Source organism: Monodon monoceros, unplaced genomic scaffold, assembly GCF_005190385.1.
Source record: "Monodon monoceros isolate NGI ecotype Baffin Bay Population unplaced genomic scaffold, NGI_Narwhal_1 Super_Scaffold_21, whole genome shotgun sequence".
NCBI classification, from domain to species: Eukaryota; Metazoa; Chordata; class Mammalia; order Artiodactyla; family Monodontidae; genus Monodon; species Monodon monoceros.
The window spans coordinates 110757618-110779192 of NW_021703778.1; the positions used below are offsets into that span (position 1 = coordinate 110757618).

General features: G+C 39.0%; 1 protein-coding gene across 1 annotated transcript in view; it reads right to left on the reverse strand.

The window, feature by feature from the left end:
- Positions 1–21575, reverse strand: part of SNX6 (sorting nexin 6) — a 53289-nt gene that overhangs the window by 21368 nt on the left and 10346 nt on the right. Inside the window, exons 4-8 of the mRNA XM_029237255.1 lie at positions 20991–21101; positions 19117–19238; positions 17060–17183; positions 8525–8620; positions 6040–6145 (exon numbers count right to left, since the gene is read on the reverse strand). Coding sequence (XP_029093088.1) covers positions 6040–6145; positions 8525–8620; positions 17060–17183; positions 19117–19238; positions 20991–21101 — 559 coding nt within the window. The remainder of the gene's footprint in view (positions 1–6039; positions 6146–8524; positions 8621–17059; positions 17184–19116; positions 19239–20990; positions 21102–21575) is intronic.

Here is a 21575-nt window from a genome sequence, read left to right on the forward strand (position 1 = left end):
ATGTAACAGGTAGGATTTACAAACAGTAGACCTGAGGCAGGAGCTTGGGAAGCTAGATGAATGGTAGTACCACTACCCTTGGGTGCTAGGAAGCAAAGAACTCAACGTCAGCACAGTACTCCTCCTAGGGCTTGCCCCACAGGACAATGCCCTTGTTGAGAAAAGGTTATAATTTCAGAAAAGGAATAGCATAGTGCAATGGTTAAGAGCATGGACCTGTAACCAAACTGTCCAATCCCAGCTTCCCAATTTACCAGCTGTATGACCTTGGGCATATCACTTAACCTGCCTGTGCCTCAGTTTCCTCATCTGGAAATAGGGAAAATAATGGTACCCAATTCACATAATTATTTAGAGAACTAAATGAGTTAGTAAACATTACTATAAACTTGGCACATAGTGTATACAGTACTATACAAATGTTTGCTATCATTAATGAAATCCTAGACATGCCTACTTTGTATTCCCACTTATACTAGTAGTATTTTTACCAGGCTTTTATGTGTTTATCCCCTAACAAAACAGTAATGCTTACATTATACTTTCTTATTTTGCACAAAATTACATTCAACTGATATGGCTGAAATTTGGTGACTACTTACTTATTGTTACTCAAATCTTCTATCCTGATATCTTTTATAAAGAAACATCAAGTACAAACTTCAGACTATGAACAGTAACTTATATATAAGACTCTTCACTACACCCTAACAGGTTAAGTTAAAAAAATACTAATACTACTCAAAAATCACTTAAAGGTTGGTTTATTGACAGGTAGGAATCAAAAATGGTTTCTGTGTTTAATATTGAATACATTAATAGTTTATGCTTAGGCTGACCCTGAAATTATTTTTTGGAGCAAGAAATTCCTGTATTCTAACTAACATTAGGCTTTGAGAACACTACCCTCTTTAGTTATTACAGCATTATGTGATCACGAAAAATATACAAACTGTCCTGATTTTATAAATCACAGTGACTTATAAAATTATTAAGTTGAAAAGCTTAATTTTTCATAATCCAGGCTAAGTTCATTAATTATGAAAAAATAGTTTTTACTTTATAATTTTGTAAAATTTTATTACAGTTGACCCTTGAACAATGCAGGGGTTATGGGTGCCAACCCTCCCCGCAGTGAAAAATCCCTGTTTAACTTTATAGTTGCCCCTGTATCCACGGTTCTGCACCGGCAGATTCAACCACCTCGGACTGTGTAGTACTTTTACAATACTACATATTTACTGAAGAAAAATCCGCATATAAATGGACTCACATAGCTCAAACCTGTGTTGTTCAAGGGTCCACTATATATGTAAGGTAATTAATTATATGTAACAGTCGTATTTTTTTTTTTTTTTTTTTTGCGGTACGCGGGCCTCTCACTGTTGTGGCCTCTCCCGTTGCGGAGCACAGGCTCCGGACGCGCAGGCTCAGCGGCCATGGCTCACGGGCCCAGTCGCTCCACAGCATGTGGGATCTTCCCAGACCGGGGCACGAACCCATGTCCCCTGCATCGGCAGGTGGACTCTCAACCACTGCGCCACCAGGGAAGCCCAACAGTCGTATTTTTGTAAAACAGGATCACTATCATCTCCCCTAAAACACCATTCCACTTGGTCAAATAAACAGAATCAGTAAGAATCACTAATATTCTGTTTTCTTAACAGATGATTCCTATAGTTCTTTATACTTCCATGGCACTAATATACACCTCTATAATAGGATTAATTACAATATATTGTAATTTTTTGCTTTTAGTGTTTATCTCACCTGCAAAATTATTAATTCCTTAATGGCAAAGACTGTTATTTTCTTCATCTTGAAATCATCAATGTCTGACATGATGGTTGGCACATAATAGATATGCCAATGTTTATGAATTAAATAACTTTTTAAGAAATTTAAAAAGTATATATAGTAGGCTTCCATTTTTAAATCATCAAATCTAAACTTAAAGGTATTCCTAATTATTACAATCAACACTAGTATGTACCATTTCGTATTTACAAAGTTTTTCTTTTTTTGGGGAAGGGCGTGTGCCTACAGGCTGGGGCCAGGGCCTAGTGGGGGTGGGTGGAGTGTGGGGTTTCCTAGGAAGGCACACAGGGTGCCGCTGGAGCCCTCACGGTGCACTGTGTGACTCTGGGTGTGTGCGGGGAGTGGGGAGTAGTGTGGGTCCTGATGGAGGGGCCAGGAGAGGATGGGTTGGGGACAAAGTTTTTCTTAACAGAGGAGTGAAAGTATGAGATATTTTATCCTTAATGCCATTTTATAAACAAGGAAACCAACATAAGACTAATTATGTGAATTGCCCAAGGCTCTAAAGCAAATCAGTAATGAATTTAGGAAGGAATTCAAGTTTCCCACACTTTGACTATATAGTTCTTAACTACTGAACAGGCAACTAAGAACTACTACTTCATTAGAATGAATCTGCAAATCACAAAGATATAGGAAAATAAAATACAAAAAGAAGTCTTAACTCTCTCAAAAGAATGACACAAGAATAGAAGTTACCAGGCCTGAGACTTCTTTACTTCCTCCTTTCTATTAAGAGTATGTAACAACACCCCAAAACGGAGGTTCGTACTTCTAGGTACCTACTGACCTGTCTGTATATCAGAGACTCTGAACCTTTTTGGTTTTAGGACCCCTTTACACTCTTAGAAATTACTGAGGACCCTAAAGAGCTTTTGTTTATGCGGGTTACATCTATCAATATGTACTGTATTTTTTAAAAAGTAAAACAAAAATTTTAAATATTTACTATTTTAAAATAACAGTATTAAAACCATTAATACGTTTTAGTTTTCTTTTTTGGCCGTGGGGCATGTGGGATCTTAGTTCGCCAACCAGGGATAGAACCCATGCCCCCTGCATTGGAAGCACGGAGTCCTAACCACTGGACTGCTAGGGAAGTCCCATAAACCATTATAAGTTAACATAACATTTTAAATGAAAATAACTATTTATATATTTTAAAATTAGTGAGCACAGTGACACTGTTAGAGTTTTGCAAATCTCTTTTGCGCCTGGATTAATAGAATAATAATAATAGAATAGCTCCATTCTCTTATCTGCTCTGCATTCACTCTACTGTGATACGTTGTTTTTGTTCAAGTATCGGGAGAAAATCTAGCCTCAAACAGATGTGTCGTTGGAAAAGGAGGAGGCATTTTACTAATATTTTCAGAAAATTGTGGATACTCTACTCAACAAGCAGTTTAAGTTTAAGGGTTAGTTCCTGTGGGGAATCTAAAATCCTATCAATGAACTTTGTGTACTCTATTACATTAAATCTAATGATATAAGTGATATTTATCCCAAGAATATAAGGTTGGTTTAATATCTGAAAATCAATCAACATCATTAACCATATTAATAGACTAAAAAAGAAAAACCATATGGTTATGTCAATTGTTGCAAAAAGAGCATTTGACAAAATCCAACATTCATTCCTGACTTAAAAGGCATCTAGGAAAAATCTACACCTATTATCATAATTAATGGCTTAAGACTGATGCCTTCCCCATAAGAAACAAGGCCAAGTTGCTTGCCTTCACCACTTCCATCAACACTGTACTGGAGGGTATAGCTATAGTATAATGGGGCAAGGTAAAGAAATAAACAGCGTTCAAATTGCAAAGGAAGAAGTGTAACTGTTTTTATTAGCAGATGATCGTCTATGTAGAAAATCCTAAGGAATCTACAAAATAGTTAATAAAGCTAAAAATTGAGTTGATCTAGTAAGGTTGCAAGCTATTAGCTCAACACTGAAAATACAATGTATCTCTATATATTGGCAAAAAACAACTGGAGACTGAGATGTATAAAACACAACATTTACAATAGCATCAAAAAATAATTAGGGATCTAACTAAAGATGTATAAGATCTGTACAAAGGAAACTATAAAACATTGCTGAGAGAAGACCTAATTAAATGGAGATATATACCATGTTCATGTATCAGAAGAACCAACAGTGTTAAGATGTCAATCCTCCCCAAATTAATCTACAGATTCTATACAATCCCAATCAAAATCCCAGCAGGCATTTTTGTAGAAAGTGACAAACTGATTCTAAAATCCATATGAAAATGTAAAGAAACCAGAGGGGCCAAAATGACTTTGATAAAGAAGAATAAAGTTGGAGGACTTATACAAGAAAAGATGTTCAATATCATCAATCATTGGGAAATGCAAATTAAAACCACACTGGCCTAGCAGAATGGATAAAATTTAAAAGACTGATTATCTTTATTGGCAAGGGTGTGAAGCAACTGGAACTCTCGTTCACAGCTGGTAGGAAGGTAAAATGATACAATCATTTTGGAAAAAAGTTTGGCAGTTTAAAAAAAAAAATTAATTATACACTTACACTTGACCCAGCCATTCTACTTCTAGGTATTACCCAAGAGAAATGAAAGCATATGTCCATACAAAGACTTACATACAGATGGTTTATGTCAGCTTTATTTCAAATGGCCAAAAGCCAGCAACAACCCAAATGTCCACCAACAGCTGAATGGATAAACAACTGTGGTATATCCATACAATGGAATACTACTCAGCAATAAAAAGAATGAACTATTGATACACACAACATGGATGAATCTCAAAATAATTTTGTTGAATTTCAAAGCCAGACCATAAAGAGTACATACTGTATGATTCCATTTATATACAACTCTAGAAAATGCAAGCTAATCTACAGACAGAAAGCAGATCAGCGGTGGCCTGGGGACAGGCGCAGGAGGGAGCGATTACAAAGGGCCACGAGGAAACTTTTGGTGGTGATGGATATGTTCATTATGTTGACTGTGGTGATGATATCATACATATGTCAAAACTTATCCAACTGTACACTTTGAACATTGCAGCTTATTGATATCAATTATATCTCAATATAAAGCTGTTAAAAAAACCCATTTTAATCTATCTTGTACTTTAAATAGATCTTTTACATACATAATTTTGATCATTAAGAAAATACTAGTTCAATGAATCACACAGATTTTCCAAATGTTGACACACTTCAGTATATAATATCAAAGATATCACACTAATATTATCATCAATTTCCTCAGATTAAGTCTTTAATTATTGAAAAGCAAGCTCATGGTGACTGATACAAGTTTTCCAAAATTCTAATTATTGCTGGAAAGCCTGACCTTTATCATTGTCAACAAACACTGTCAGCTGTTTTCCATGAAGTGTCAGGCCCATTTAATTAATTTTTAATAAAATGTCTACCAAATACTCAAGTTTCAATAATCACAGTTTGTCAGTTGTTCTTTCAAGTAAAAATGGTATTTTATGAAAAAAAGCAGCTAGTTCAGCTGCAACTCATTCACTAAAATGCTTTTCTAGAGAGAACCATCATACATCCATATGCAAAGTGCTTTATGCATACCTCCCATTTCATCACTCAGAATATTAAAAAAAGTATACTCAAGGGAGGAGACTTTCCACAAGTAATAAGTTTCACTGCTTCATCAAGGACATTCTTTTTTTTTTTAATTTAAATTTAATTTTTATTTTATACTGGAGTATAGTTGATTTACAATATTGTGTTAGTTGCAAGTATACAGCAAAGTGATTAGTTACACATATACATGTATCCATTCTTTTTCAGATTCTTTTCCCCTGTAGGTTATTACAGAATACTGAATATAATAGTTCCCCTGTGCTATACCATCAAGGACATTCTTAAACGAAATTTTAAATTGCAAATGCGCTGTGGGAAAGAATACAAAGACTATTAGTTTGGTGCCACACCAGCAGTTTATCCACCACAGCGTTTGCAACATCGGTGTAAATGTCAACATGGTGAAAAAGACAAAAAGCATCATAGTTTTATTATGAAAGTAGTTTTGACCTCACAGACTTGCTTAAAAGGGCCTTAGGATCAAAGCTTCAGAGACCACAGTTTGAGAACCACTGCCCTATATCAAGACTTTTACAAACTGTAAATAACATAATAACTTTATAAATATTCCATTAAACAATGTAAACTTTAGCCACAGAGAAAAACCTTACTTTTGTGGGATCTTGTCATTCTATCAGATTTAGCAGATGCATCCTTAACTCGGTTATGATATTCTAAAAGGAATGTTCGTTCATGCTCAAAGAAATCATCTACATCCTATGGGATCAAAAGAAAATATGAGTTTTTTTCACTTACTTGCTTTAGTCTAACACATAAATCACTTTGTTATCCTTATAATCATAAAAGATCATCAGTAAAACAGCATAGCTATCCTCTAATAATCAGACATTATATTGATTTCATCAACAAGTTCAGACTTTAAAAACATGTGTTTCTATCTATCTATCAAGTAAGAAATCTTCTACAGTTTTGCAGCTGAAGGCTTAGAGCTCCCCATTGTGGTTGAGACTCACGTGTTGTACTCAAATGTGTTCCTACTTGTGCTCCGCCTCTACAATCCTGTTCTCCAACAGATATACTTCTGCCAGTGGGAGTGATCATTTGCTTTTGAGAAAAAAGGGAAAAAAGCCTGGCAGACAAGTGAAAATCTGTTTCTCTTGGTCTGTTATGCATTCTATGGGCCGTTCCTGAATGCTGTTCCTGAATCCCTTAGTCATTAGGGCCCTCTCTGACTGCTTTAGGGAACCTGGCCAAACTAGCTATCTGGGAGCAATTTTCATATTAAACACTGTTCTCAATCTTTTCTGGGACAAAACTAGAAATACTTTAAAAGTAAAAACTATTAACAGTACTTTCCTTTCTTCTAAAACAGCAATTGTTTATTGAAAAAGCACCAGCTGAAATGATGTAATTTGAGACTGACATCAACAGTACACAGAAGCAGAAGTTAGTACTGATAAAATGTCATTTAAAATCTGCTAATTCATGTGTACCAGTTTTCTTAAATGTAAAAATGGAGCTAAACTAACCTGCAGAGCTGTAGTGAAGATTAATGAAATGTGGGCTACCAAACACCACACTGTAAATGTTTAAAAAATGTCAGCTATTACTTCAATAAAATTATCAAAATCATAATCAATATAGTGGTTTATACTTAATGTTAAGAAAACAATTCAGTGGGCTTCCCTGGTGGCGCAGTGGTTGAGAGTCCGCCTGCCGATGCAGGGGACATGGGTTCGTGCCCCAGTCCGGGAAGATCCCACATGCCGCGGAGCGGCTGAGCCCGTGAGCCATGGCCGCTGAGCCTGCGCGTCCGGAGCTTGTGCTCCGCAACGGGAGAGGCCACAACAGTGAGAGGCCCACGTACCGGAAAAAAAAACAATTCAGGGACTTCCCCAGTGGTACAGTGGGTAAGACTTGGGGCCGGGGTTTGATCCCTGGTCAGGGATCTAGATCCCGCATGCATGCCGCAACTAAGAAGTCTGCATGCTGCAACTAAAGATCCCACATGCCACAGTGAAGATCCTGTGTGCTGCAACTAAGACCCAGCACAGCCTAAATAAATAAATAAGAAAAAAAAAAGAAAAAAGTTCAACATTAATTATAATTAATATCAAATGCTCTGTCTCTGCAAAATTAAAGTATAAATCAAACAGTACTTTACACCCAAGTTTTACTATAGATGTATTTATAAAAACAGGCAATGATGACAAAGCATTATTTATCTCTTATTAGTATTTACTTAATAATGTAATATAAACATTTTTCTCTTATATTTTAATGGTTAGAGTTTTCAGAAAAATCCATTTTTGTACCATTTTCAGAAATCATTAAGAAAAATTTAGGTGTTGCCTTGGTAAATAATTAACTTTGTAAGTATATTCACACATATCATCTCATTCAATCTTTCTAACAATCCTGTGAGCTAGGTGGCATTACTGACCAAATTTTGAAAATGGGAAAACTGAGGTTCAGAGAAAGAAAGTGACTTTTTCCAAGGTCATGTAGCTACTATGAGACGAAACCAAAACCTCAACTGAGCTCTTCTAACTCCAAATCTGAATCCAGGTCTGCCCCTAACATTTGTAAGGCCAACTGGATAAGTGTACAAATGGAGGAAGACCCTCTGTGCCCCACCCTGTGACTCTGTAAGGCACCCAGAGAGACCTCACGTGCACGTGGCTGGATGTTCATTGCACCCTGCACACTGACCTTCTGCCCTGTGTCTTCCCTCTACTCCTTGACCACCTGTGGAGGACAGCCACCAGCAGCCCAGTCTACCCACTGGCAGATGAACTCAAGGAAAAAGCCCGTGCAGGACCTGAAAGAAGGCTTGGGATTTGGGCAAGGAAATACGGGATTCTAGATACCTGGAGAATGGTCTGGTTTGGAGGAAAGGGGCATGGGCTCTGGGTGGGCAAATCCACTTGGACCTGCAGACCTACTACCCCTTAGAGAAGGGAGCTCTTGAGGAACCCAGGGTGAGGGGCCCAGTTTCCCAGGCCTAAGAAGTCTACTATCCAAACTTCTCTTTTACTCTAATATAATCGTCCGCACATCTGAAATCTCAATCTATCTCCCTCTTAGAAGAAGTAAATTCTCAAACCAACACCTCTGTTAATTAAATAGTCTTACCTTTACTCCAGAAACAATTACTCCATCTGCTGATTTAACCATGTTTTTAAAGAAATCTTCAAGTTTCTCCTTTTTATTTTTCCCTCGCACACTCAACTGAAAGAAAGGTTAATTTAAGTTAGCATTTCTTTTAAGATTACAAATGAGAAGTTAATGCCTCCTTTATTCTCTGATATCAAAATGGCAATCTCAAAAGGACCCCGTTTTTAAACTTAATAAAGTGGCAATTTCATCACGTATATCAGTGATTTTCAAATTTAGGGACATTAAAGAGGAATCTGGCCTCACTCCCAAAGATTCAGGTTCAGCTGATCTACAATAAGGCCTAGCTTTCCCAAATTTTATAAGTATATTTGATAATTTTGTTGTAAGTAACCCTCTCATCATACTTGTTCAAACACTACTATATCATACAAAGTCAACTAAATATTAACTCAGGAAGGAGTTCCTTTGAACATGCAAAATTTACTGGAGTACAACATACCATCATATGATTCTGTAAAAGCTCTGAAAATACATTTTGAAAATTCTTCACTCCAAACCCATCCAAATATTATCTCCTCACCTGTTTTGGGGTCAGCAACTCATGATACAAAGGACACAAAAGATAACTCTGCCTGGCATGAATGGTATATGTAAAGGCAAAGGTGAGAAGCAGCTAGCTCTTTGACTTTACTACTTGCTGCAGCAGGGACCCCATGAAGGAACATCCCATCTAATTTCCTTATCTACTGCCATGGCTTCAATGCCCACCTTTACGTAAGTGACTCACAAATCTCTCTCACTACCCCTAAGCTCTTTCCTGAAACTTAGATCCTAATTCCAATTGCCTACATCATATCCTTACACAGAGATTCTGCTAACCCCACATTAGAAAAATCTTTTTTTTTTTTGCGGTATGCAGGCCTCTCACTGTTGTGGCCTCTCCCATTGCGGAGCACAGGCTCCGGACACGCAGGCTCAGCGGCCATGGCTCATGGGCCTAGCCGCTCCGCGGCATGTGGGATCTTCCCAGACCGGGGCACAAACCCGTGTCCCCTGCACCGGCAGGTGGACTCTCAACCACTGAGCCACCAGGGAAGCCCTAGAAAAATCTTAAAAGAGTACTCATTATAGTCTAATCTCCAAGTTTTCCCTCTTCCTGGTTCCCTATTCATGCACCGCCCCCCGCCCCATCCAACCAGTCTCTCAGATTCTCCTATGTTCCCTAAAGCCCAGTACCTTTCATTAAAAATCTTGAAGTAATCTACAATTTCTTTCTTTCTCTCACAGCTCAAATTCTACGAGCAAATTTCTGAAATGTGTCCCTTTCCACTCCCACTGTCCTGCAGAAGTCCTCATTATCTCTTGCCTAGACTACTACATTGGACTACTAGTTAACATCCCTCATCTCCTCCATCCAATCCATTCTGCTGCTTGTGAGAACTTTCCAACATCACACTTTGGAAACTTAATAAGTTTACAAAGTTTCATAATGTTCAGAGAATGAAGGCCAATCTCCTTAGCGCGGTACTCAATACTTTGAAAAATCTGGTTCAACTTACCTTTCCACCTACCACTCTACCCCTAGAGAGCCTTATGTTCCAAACTGTTCTCAAAAGAAGCTCTGAGCTTTTAGGTTCCTCTGCATCTGAAATGATACCTCTTTCACCAAAAATTCTTTTTTCAAAAAAATTTTTGGCCATGCTGAACAGCTTGCGGGATCTTAGTTCCCTGACCAGGATCGAACCTGGGCCCCTGGCACTGGAAGCTCGGAGTCCTAATCACTGGACCACCAGGGAATTCCCCCACCAAAAATTCTATTCAGACTTTAACATTCAAATTAAAAGGCATCTCTTCATGTAACCCTTTCAAATTCCCAGTTAGAATTCTCTGCTCTATCTTAGGCCTCCCAAAGCACTCTAGGTTTTTTTCTTTTTTTTTTTTTTTTTTACTGAATTTTTGATATTAATTATTTCACTAATTCACTCATTTAACAAACCATAATGCATGTATACTATAAGCATGCACTGTTGCTGGGTGCTAGGAATATTAAGACGATTAAGAGGTGAGGTGGTCCCTATTCTTAAAGTAACTTATGGTGCAGAGGAGGACAGAGAGAAGTAAACATATAATTACATATAGTGTGAGGAGTATAGTGTTAAAGATATCCATGGGGCATTAGGGGAGCACCCAAGGAACTTAATACAGACTGAGGGGTTGAGAAAGATAAGACTGGAGGTTGAATGACCAGTCAGGGACTGCTTCGAAAACCCAGGCAAAGATTATGCAAGTCAGGACTAATCTTTAGGTCTAGTGATGGAAGGATGCAGACACATTCCTAATATAGTAAAATAAAACAGAGAGAACTTGGTGACTCCTGAATAGGCAGTAGGAATCCTGAGTAATTTTCACAGTGTAAGGGACTGGGAGGTAGTGACACCTTCTTTGAGATATATAGAGAATACAAAAGGAGGCATGAATGTAAAGAAGAGTGCGGCTGAGGGTAAAATGCCAAGGGGACTCAGGGGTGATACAGATTCCTTCCTCCCTCCCTCCCTCCCTTTCGCTGTGCCACACAGCTTGCGGGATCTTAGTTCCCCAACCAGGGATTGAACCCGTGCCCCCTGCAGTGGAAGCGTAGAGTCCTAACCACTGGACCTCCAGGGAGTTCCCATCGATTTCTAACTTAAGAGCATATTAGAGTAGATGGAGCCACAGGAGTAGATGATATGACTTAGAATTTACAGAATTAGAAGTCTAGAGGAACTTTTAGACTTCTAGAGAACTCAGTGAGGAACCGTGGAAGAATCAGATTTAAATGAATGGATATGTGGAGGATAAAGCCCATGAAAGAGACTGTGAAGTAGCTTTAGAGTTAAGATGAAAACACATCAAGAGACATTCCCATAGATCCACAAGTACATGGGAGCCAGCATAGCTGGAAAGATATCTTAGTCAACATGGAAAAGCATGATGTATTTCACCACATTAATAGAATAAAGGACAAAAACTGCATGATCACCTCAACAGATGTATTTTTTCATTATAAAACCACTCAAAAAAGTAGGAATAGAAAAGAACTTCTTTAAGCTGACGAATGGCATCTATGAAAAAACCCACCGTTAACATCATACCTGACAGTGAAACAGCGAATGCTTTCTCCCTAAGATCAGGGACAAATCAAGGATGTCCGTTCTTGTTACTTCCATTTAATACTGTACTGGAGGTTCTAGTCAGGGCAGTTAGGCAAGCAAAGGAAAAAAAGGAATCGAGATTGGAAAGGAGAAAGTAAAAAAGAAAAGAAGCTATTAAATGAGTGTGGCCACCAAGGTGGTTGAAGGCTGCAGGGATGCAGGCGGCTCAGGGATTTGATTTCTGACTGGTGTCCCCCCCCTCTGTGAACAAGGCCACTATCTGATCAAGAAGAATTACTGAAATCAGCTTTAATGGAAAATGGGAGAGACCTGTCTAAAGTCATAACCTTGTTATAAGGAACAGAGCAGGCACTCTAGGTGAGATGAGAAAGACAAAAGGGCTACTGACAGGGTCAAAGTGCAGGAGAGGTCAAGGGTCTAGATGCAGCAGTGAGTCAAAGAACTACTATAAGGGGAACAGGGAAAAAGGGAGCTGTGAGGACAGAAGGCTATGTTTGGAGTCTATAATATTAGGGTTTAAGAACTCAGAGGTGGGGCTTCCCTGGTGGCGCAGTGGTTAAGAATCCACCTGCTAATGCAGGGGACACAGGTTCGAGCCCTGGTCTGGGAAGATCCCACATGCCGCGGAGCAAATAAGCCCGAGCGCCACAACTACTGAGCCTGTGCTCTAGAGGCCGCGAGCCACAACTGCTAAGCCCATGTGCCTAGAGCCCGTGCTCCACAACAAGAGAAGCCACCACAATGAGAAACCCACGCACTGCAACGAACAGTAGCCCCAGCTCGCCGCAACTAGAGAAAGCTTGCGTGCAGCAAGGAAGACCCAATTCAGCCCAAAATAAACAAATAAATTTATTTTAAAAAAAGAAAAAGAAAAAAAGAACTCAGAGGTGAGACAAGGTCCTGGGTGTGGTCACTGATGTGGCAGGAAGAAACGAATGAAGATTAGGGTGTTAAATAGGTAAGATATTCAATCTACTGCTAAGCAGACTAAAGCTATAGGTACTGGAAACAGAAGGGGCAGAGCTACATAAGGAAAGCAATACTACAGGCAATCATTCCTTATAGCAGTGACCATTTCTCATAAGACTAAATGCTGGAACAAGATTTTCTAGGCCTTCCAAATGCCCCACAGCCTTTTCAGACTTCAAGACACTTTCACTCTATTTCAACAGCTCATCAGTCCCATGACCCTCTGAAGCTCAGATAGTAGAACAGCACAGATTTCTTTTCCAGCACCACTGAACAGAGAAAAGATCTGAGAAACAGCATTAGAGACAAGGTTGAGAAAAACCTTTTAATTTTGGGCCTATGATCTTCTACAACCTGTTAACATACTTGTTATTAATTAATTAAAAAATATTTGCAAAACACTTTCCAGTCCATCTTTCTAGGCTTTCTCCAAAACAACCATTTGCTGATATTAAAAGGGTTACTAAAATGCATCATCATCATCATCTCTATCAAGCACATATTAATTTGTAAGGAAAAGGGACTTCCCTGGTGGTCTAGAGGTTAAGACTCCGTGCTCCCAATGCAGGGCGCCCGGGTTCGACCCCGGTCAGGGAACTAGATCCCGCATGCATGTCAAAACTAGAGAGTTCGCATGCCGCAACTAAGAGGCCACATGCCACAACTAAAAAGATCCCATGTGCCACAACTAAGACCTGGTGCAACCATAAACAAACAAACAAACAAAAACAACAACAAATATATTAAAAAAAACTGTAAGGAAAAAAAAAATCTACCTTGGTGGGAAAAAAATTATGAAATCCTAGGATTTATGAAAGCTATTTATAAAGGTGAACTAAACACTTAATAATCTTTCACTTATTATTTTAACAAATATTAATTTTACATCTTAATGGTCAGGCACAATTCTAAAATAGTGAGGATACAATGGTGAAAAATTCAAGTCTTACTCCCAGAGAGCTTACTTTTTAGTAGGGGGAGATAGATAATGGATATATAAAACAGATTTTTTAAATACAGATATAGGGACTTCCCTGGTGGTGCAGTGGTTAAGACTCGCCTGCCGATGCAGGTGACATGGGTTTGAGCCCTGGTCTAGGAAGATCCCACATGCCACGGAGCAACTAAGCCCGTGCACCTCAACTACTGAGTGTGTGCTCTAGAGCCCGCAAGCCACAACTACTGAGCCTGCACTCTAGAGTCTGTGAGCCACAACTACTGAAGCCCACACGCCTAGAGCCCGTGCTCCGCAACAAGAGAAGCCACTGCAATGAGAGGCCGACGCGCCGCAATGAAGAGTAGCTCCTGCTCTCCACAACTGGAGAAAAGCACGCACACTGCAATGAAGACCCAACACAGCCAAAAAAAAATTAAATAAGTAAATAAATACAGATATATAATTTCAGATAGTACCAAGGGCTGTGGCAATAGGATAGAGTACTTGGAGCCTGAGTACTAAGGTGGCCTTGTGCTGGTACCACCATGCCTCACTTTACACCTATGTTGCTCTACCAAATTATTGTTAAGGTTTTAGCCCAGGCCATAATAAAGGCCAGCATCAACAAATTCATAAAGGTAAAAAAGTGATGACAGCATTCTATCATGTGTTTGTTAGCAACCCTATTCATGAATCATTTTTAGACTCTCATAATTCACAATATAGCCAGCATTCTTTACAATTCCTAGTTATTAAGTGACCACAGGCCAGTACCACATACTACACTTATGCTTGTGAGAGTACTCATGCTAAAGTGCTACATTTTGAGTTATACATTCATACCCTTTTAAAAGTTTTCTCTACTGCTAGACTTAGGACGTTTTATTGTCACAGCTACTAAAACCAAACCAAGAGGGAAAATTTGTATACACAAAATTCTTTGATCTTGATGTTGACTTGTAACCAAACAAACCACTATGTTTACATTTGTTTTCTACTAAAATAATGAGTTAATCTTGTCATCCAAATATAGATCCCAAGATCTATATCACCCGTCCACTGAAAAGTTTTTCCAGCACCACAAATGAAGAAACTTTCAAAGTTCAACCACCTCAAATCTCTTTTTGCATTATAAGAGTTTTCAGGCCGGGAGGGAGGGAGGAAAATTAGGAGCAATCAGCACTGAAGAAGGCAGGTTAAACAGATCAAGAGTCAATGATTAACCCAAAAGTAGTATTGAATTCTTTACCTCAAGTACTTCTCTGGAATTCTCCATAAGGCTTCAGAAGCCTCCAAACTCAAATTTAAGAACATTAATAAATTTAGTAACCTCTAATTCGTTTTTTTAAAATAATTTTAAAAAAATTTTCTTTTTTTCTTTTTTCTTTTTTTTGTGGTACGCGGGCCTCTCACTGTTGTGACCTCTCCCGTTGCAGAGCACAGCCTCCGGACGCGCAGGCTCAGCGGCCATGGCTCACGGGCCCAGCCGCTCTGTGGCATATGGGATCTTCCTGGACCGGGACACGAACCCGTGTCCCCTGCATTGGCAGGTGGACTCTCAACCACTGCGCCACCAGGGAAGCCCCATTTATTTATTTTTGACTGCGTTGGGTCTTCATTGCTGTGCGCAGGCTTTCTCTAGTTGTAGCGAGTGGGGGCTACTCTTCGTTGTGCTGTGAGGGCTTCTCATGGTGGTGGCCTCTCTTGTGGAGCATGGGCTGTAGGTGCGCGGGCTTCAGTAGTTGTGGTGTGCGGGCTCAGTAGTTGTGGCTTGCGGGCTCTAGAGTGTGGGCTCTAGAGCACAGGCTCAGTAGTTGTGGCACATGGGCTTAGTTGCTCCACAGCATGTGTGATCTTCCCGGACCAGGGCTCGAACCCGTGTTCCCTGCATTGGCAGGAGGATTCTCAACCACTGAGCAACCAGGGAAGCCCTATTTCTTTTCTTTTTTTTTTAATATTTATTTATTTATTTTTGGCTCTGTGCAGGCTTCCTCTAGTTGCAGTGAGCGGGGGCTACTCTTTGTTTCAGTGTGCGGGCTTCTCATTACGGTGGCTTGTCTTGTTGAGGAGCACGGGCTCTAGGTGCATGGGCTTCAGTCGTTGTGGCATGTGGGCTTCAGCAGTTGTGGCAGGCAGGCTTCAGGAGTTGTGGCTTGTGGGCTTTGGAGCACAGACTCAGTAGTTGTGGCTCACGGGCTTAGTTGCTCCGCGGCATGTGGGATCTTCCCAGACCAGGTCTCGAACCCATGTCCCCTGCGTTGGCAGGCAGATTCTTAATCACTGTGCAACCAGGGTAGCCCAATAACCCTATTTCTTAAGAAGTTCACAATTCAGGATGAAAATCAATATTCCAGTAATAACATAATATACCATCATCTAAAAAATTAATCCACTCAAGTTCTACTGAAACAGTGCATTATCACTGAAAAAGAATCATTTTTTTTGCATCAAATAAGTTTTATGTATATATATTTTTTTCTAGAGACTCAGGATTTACAGATGAGTAAAACCAGCAAATTGATATAACCAATTATTTATACCAACAAATAATATTTACACACCAGAATAAAGAAATCAGATTTATATAATGCAACAGCATAAAAACACTGTTCTACAACTAATAACTTAAGATGACTGATCAAGATCTAAGCCCTTTGAACACATCAGTGAGAGTCTGAATTTGCCCAGCATCTCAGCTCCACCTAGAGATGTGAGGGACTTAGGGATGGCATTCTGCTCCAGACGATAATAGCATCACATTTTGTGTTGAATCTAAAAGACTCTTTTCTGAGATGAGGAACCCAGCAGGGATTTTTCTCACTTGACTGGGAGGTGAGGTGTCAAAGTCAAATGCTCTTAATTCCAGCCCCGCCCCGGGCTCCGCCATGTTGGGTCTTGTGGGTCATGTGGCCGTTGCCCTCGCCTCTGGGGCCTTTCAGGGACTCAGCCCTTCAGCGCCGCTACCCCAAGCCCAGCTCATACTGGGAGCCGCTCCAGCCTGCCAGAGACAATGCCGCTTAAACATCTCCCTCGCCAAAGGCAGGCGCCGCCACTGGGCACATTGTCATGGTCATTGGTGTAGGGGTGGATGTCCAATTTGATGAGGGACTGCCACCCATCCTAAATGCCCTGGAAGTGCAAGGCAGGGAGACCAGGCTGGTTTTGAAGTTGGCCCAACATTTGGGTGAGAGCACAGCAAGGACCACTGCCATGGATGGTAGAGAAGGCTTGGTTAGAGGCCAGAAGTCCTGGATTCTGGTGCACCAGTCAAAATTCCTGTTGGCCCTGAGACCTTGGGCAGAATCATGAATGTCATTGGAGAATATATTGATGAGGGAGGTCCCATGAAAAAGAGTCATTTTAAACTGCTTGAAAAATAAGAACATTTTATAAAATGTTTTTATAAGGCCTTAAGCCTTTTCTAACAACTCCCTACTCTTTCCAGTGATGCTTTAAAAATAAACCTTGATCACTACTTTGATCAATACTCACATCTTGATTATATTCCAGGAAGACATGGAAATTTAAATCTTTCCTCAAAATAGGATGTGCTGCCACACGACACAGGAACACTTCATGCATTGCAACGGTCTTCTTGAATATTGCCAAATACTCACTAGAAACAATACACAAAATTAAAGGTAAAATACTGCAGAAAAACATCTGCAACAATTTTTTCAGCAAATACTCTTTGAATTATTCTAAACGCAAAATTAGAGATACAAAGATATAATCCATGTAAACAAAGTTTTTAGTTGAACTGTTAATGAAATATTCAATATATAAAACCCAGCTCTGAAAAGACTTCATGCTAGTTAATAGTATTTATTACATTTAAATGTTAATATTTTTAGGTTTTATGAACCTTTCTTCCTATGCAGGTTGATGTTAAAGGTAACTATAGGGGTTTTTGTTTTTAGCTTCAGAGAAAGTATACTACAAATTATACTGTACAACTTTAATAATTCAATTTCTAGATAATTACTGCTTTTGAACACCTTCATAAAAAAAATCAGAAACCAAACCTCAGTATCACTAATCATATTTTCAACATTAATAACTATTTTCATCTAATGACCCAAGCACACAAGAAAGAAACACACCATGGAGAGACTAATTTTTGCCATTACAATTGAAGAACTGTGTTTAAAATATTTTACTATCATCAGTGAATCACAGTGATCATATAGTAATACATGTCAGTTTCGAAAAAACACTCAAGGAAAAGGCCCAATATTCTTGCTTCAACTACGTGCAAGGAGGATAAGTTTTACATACCAGCAAACCAGCAGGACCAATGTTGGGAGAAGTTTGATCTCTGTGAGGGTAGTCATTCAGTGAAGACAAAAAAGAAGGATGCAGAGGATGGAGGTAGCAGGAGAATAAACCCAAGGTTCTCTGTTATCCAACCCCTAACCAGACCACAAAAGAATCATGATCAGGGCCACTGGAAAACCACTGATTCTTTCAAAATTAATGTGCTCTGCTAATTTCCAGCTTTCAGCCTTATAAACTATAGAATTATATATCTGTCTGCTATCAGACTACTGCTTGCACTCAGTATGGACAGAATTCTTAAAATATCTGTCACTTACACTTTAACAAAGAAGACCTACTTTGTTAATTTATCTTGTCAAGAGTTTAGCATCTGAAGGAGTCTAGTAGCACTGTGAAAATATGCTTAAAAACTGAAATTCAGTGCAAGAAGAGAAAAGGAAATGCACAAAAGGGAGAAATGACCAGAAAAAGAGTGATGAACGTGATGATAATGCAAGGAACGTTATTTCCTTGTATAACTCTCAAAATACAGAAAAACAATATATAGCAAATCCAAAATTATTTTGAATGTTTAATAAAAGAGGAAAAACTATTTTCAGCAAATATGCTAAAAATGAAATAGAAATTATCTCAATTTTTTCCAAGGATTTAATATGTCTAGTATATATGAAACTAGTAATCACTTAATAAAAAACATTAAAAAACTATTCTCTATTCTCTCTCTGCTCCTATTCTTTTCCCTTCAGCCAGAAGCCACAGGCAGAGAAAAGAGGAGGGGGAAAATTACACACACACACACACACACACACACTTTTTGAAAAAGAAAGCAGAATATATTCAGAGTTGCTCAGTGCACACTGCTATGAGAAACAGAAGTCTTGGTAGTATGCACTTGTCAAAAAAAGAGAACCAGGTGAGTAGTGACTAAGGCCTTGTAAATAACAAATGAAAAGATTTACACTGTGCTTTAAAAAAGTCATTATTTCCCTTCCTACTATTTTTTATAAACTTTTGGATCCCCTGTTTTCAATTTTCAGAGTTTATTTAAAAATGTAATTTAAAGAATTTTAAAGTGCAGACAATTATTCTATAATTTTCCTGTAGGCTCTGATCATGACCGTTAACACTGGTTGTATGGCTTAAACCTGTATCTTCCAGAAAGGGTCAATGTGGTGAAATGATTGAAAGGATGGGATATCACAGAGCAAAAAAACAAAAACAAAACAAAAAAGGCACTAAAATAAGCACAATTAACAAGAAAAATCACATACGCTTCCAGCTCCTGTTTCATCTTTGTGAATTCTTCCTTTGTCATAGACCCTTCTCCTTCTCCAAGTTTCTGTAGTTTTTCCCTTGAGGCATCAAAATCAGGTCTTGGTGGTGCTGGAGGGATCTGTAATGGAACCAAATCACTAGTTTTTTGACCGCACTGCACGGCATGCGGGATCTTACTTCCCTGACCAGGGATCAAACCCATGCCCCCTGCAGTGGAAGCACGGAGTCTTAACCACTGGGCTGCCAGGGAAGTCCCCCAAATCACTAGTTTTAAAGACTTTAATTTCTTGCAGCAATTGTACTGCTGCCACCATAAAAGACTATTGTCTGAGAGAGCTAAAGTCATCCTGAATGAACTGGATACCAGGAATATCCCGATTAAGGTTAGAGAATTTGATTAAGTCTAGAAATGAAGATCCTTGAGATCCTTTACACCAAGGAAGAAACAAGAGCAGAGTACTATTTTCTGGTGTTAGAACAGTACCAGAACTTTAGTCTGCAGATTCTAGATGTGGCAACCTAGAGTCCTCAAATGTCTATGTGCATTAAGCTTTGAGTACACACTAAATAAATGTGTAGCAAATACGTATACTATTTTTCAAAAGTATGTAAATGGTATGATTAGAGTGTACCAGAGGCAGAAAGCACTGACTTAACAACAAGAGAACAAGGTACAGACTAATGACTAATCTCATCTTATTCACCCACAGTAAGTGGGTAAGTAAGCACTACCTTAAATAAAAATATAAGATCTAGAAGAGACATATTACTCAAGGGAAGGATATAAGAAAAACCTTATTGTAGGAGGAAGAGCCTACAAGTAAGAACTGTTAAGGGGAAATGATGGAAAGCAAACAGAGCAAGTAAGAGGAAGAAAAGGTTAAGTAGCGGAAAAAAAGGATTACACCAAGAAAAGCAACAGGGAAGGAAGCATCAAATACAGATCAGCACACATTCATTGATGCCCGCACACAGCATCTACTATGTGCCAAGCATGATACTGAACAACTGGCATATAAAGATAAATAAGACATGGTCTTGATCTTTGATGAGTGTTTAGTCTATGGGAGAAAAAAGTAATAAGAAAATGTCATCACACAAGAAGATGAGGGAAAAAAAGGAAATAGGAGGAGCTTCCAGGCTGCTAAACACATCGACATGCTGGGAAAATGGAAGGTGGTACAACATCCTGGAAAGGTCATGAAAGTTATCTGTCAACCCCCCACTCCAATACCTCATCCTATGCATCTCTTCTTCCATTTGGCTGTTCCTGAGTTGTATCCTTTATATAAACTGTTAATTAACCAAAAAGAAAAAAAAAGAAAAAGAAAAAGTACTGCCAGTTGTCCACCAAACTCAACTTGTAGAAAGAAAAAAAAAGCAAATGATTGAGAAGGAGGGGCCACAAGGATAAAGGTGGAATCAGGTGAGCTCAGGATGATTTCAAGGAAATCAAATGAAACTAAACTTCAGAAATCTGACTGTGGTCAACAGCTGAGGCACAACACCCAGTGCATATTTATATTCGATAATCTCTTAAGGAGCCCTCCAACTCTAAGCATCTGTCTACCTAAGGGTTCAAGACCAGTATGGTTTGTAATACCCCCTTAGCTACGCCCTAGGAAAAGCCCATTTCTATTCTAATAAACAGTAGGAATTTAAGTTTAAATGAGGGGGAATAACGTATCCATATGCCCACACTCCCAAACAAGACAACTCAGGATAAAAGTGGTAGTCAATTACATTTTGTAGCTGGCAATTTAAAAAAACTGCCTCAGTTCACTACAAGTGCAAAAGAAGATTTCAACACATAATAAAGTATCTAAAAAGCTCCTAGAAAATGGGATTAAAATGGAACCTCAACACTTACAATGTAACCTGCATAGTCTTCATTTTCAACGAAGGAATCATGAAGCCAGATAAATTCCTCATGTTGTCGAACAACTGAAAACTCGTTTTGTTTAAAATTTGGCAATGAACTCTGCAAAGAAAGAGATTCTCTCAAATAAAAATCGAAGTTACACTAAAAACACTTTTAACATTTTATACCTTATTTTTTAAAATTAGTCTTTTATGAAAGATTCTCAGTGCTTTTACACTCTATTATGAAAACCCTGAGACACCCAGACAAAATTATCCTGGGATCTTTGAGAAAATAAGCTGACAGCCTCTTATTATATTGTATTTCTACCATTACAAAGTTATCCTATAAATATAACAAACTCAACTATTCAAACAAAGAAAAATAGATCACAATCTGAAAATGTGCCTGAGAACTGAAATCTAAAAAGAAAATAGTCTGTTAAAACAGTAATTTAGGGCTTCCCTGGTGGCGCAGTGGTTGAGAGTCCGCCTGCCGATGCAGAGGACACGGGTTCATGCCCCAGTCCGGGAAGATCCCACATGCCATGGAGCGGCTGGGCCCGTGAGCCATGGCCGCTGAGCCTGCACGTCC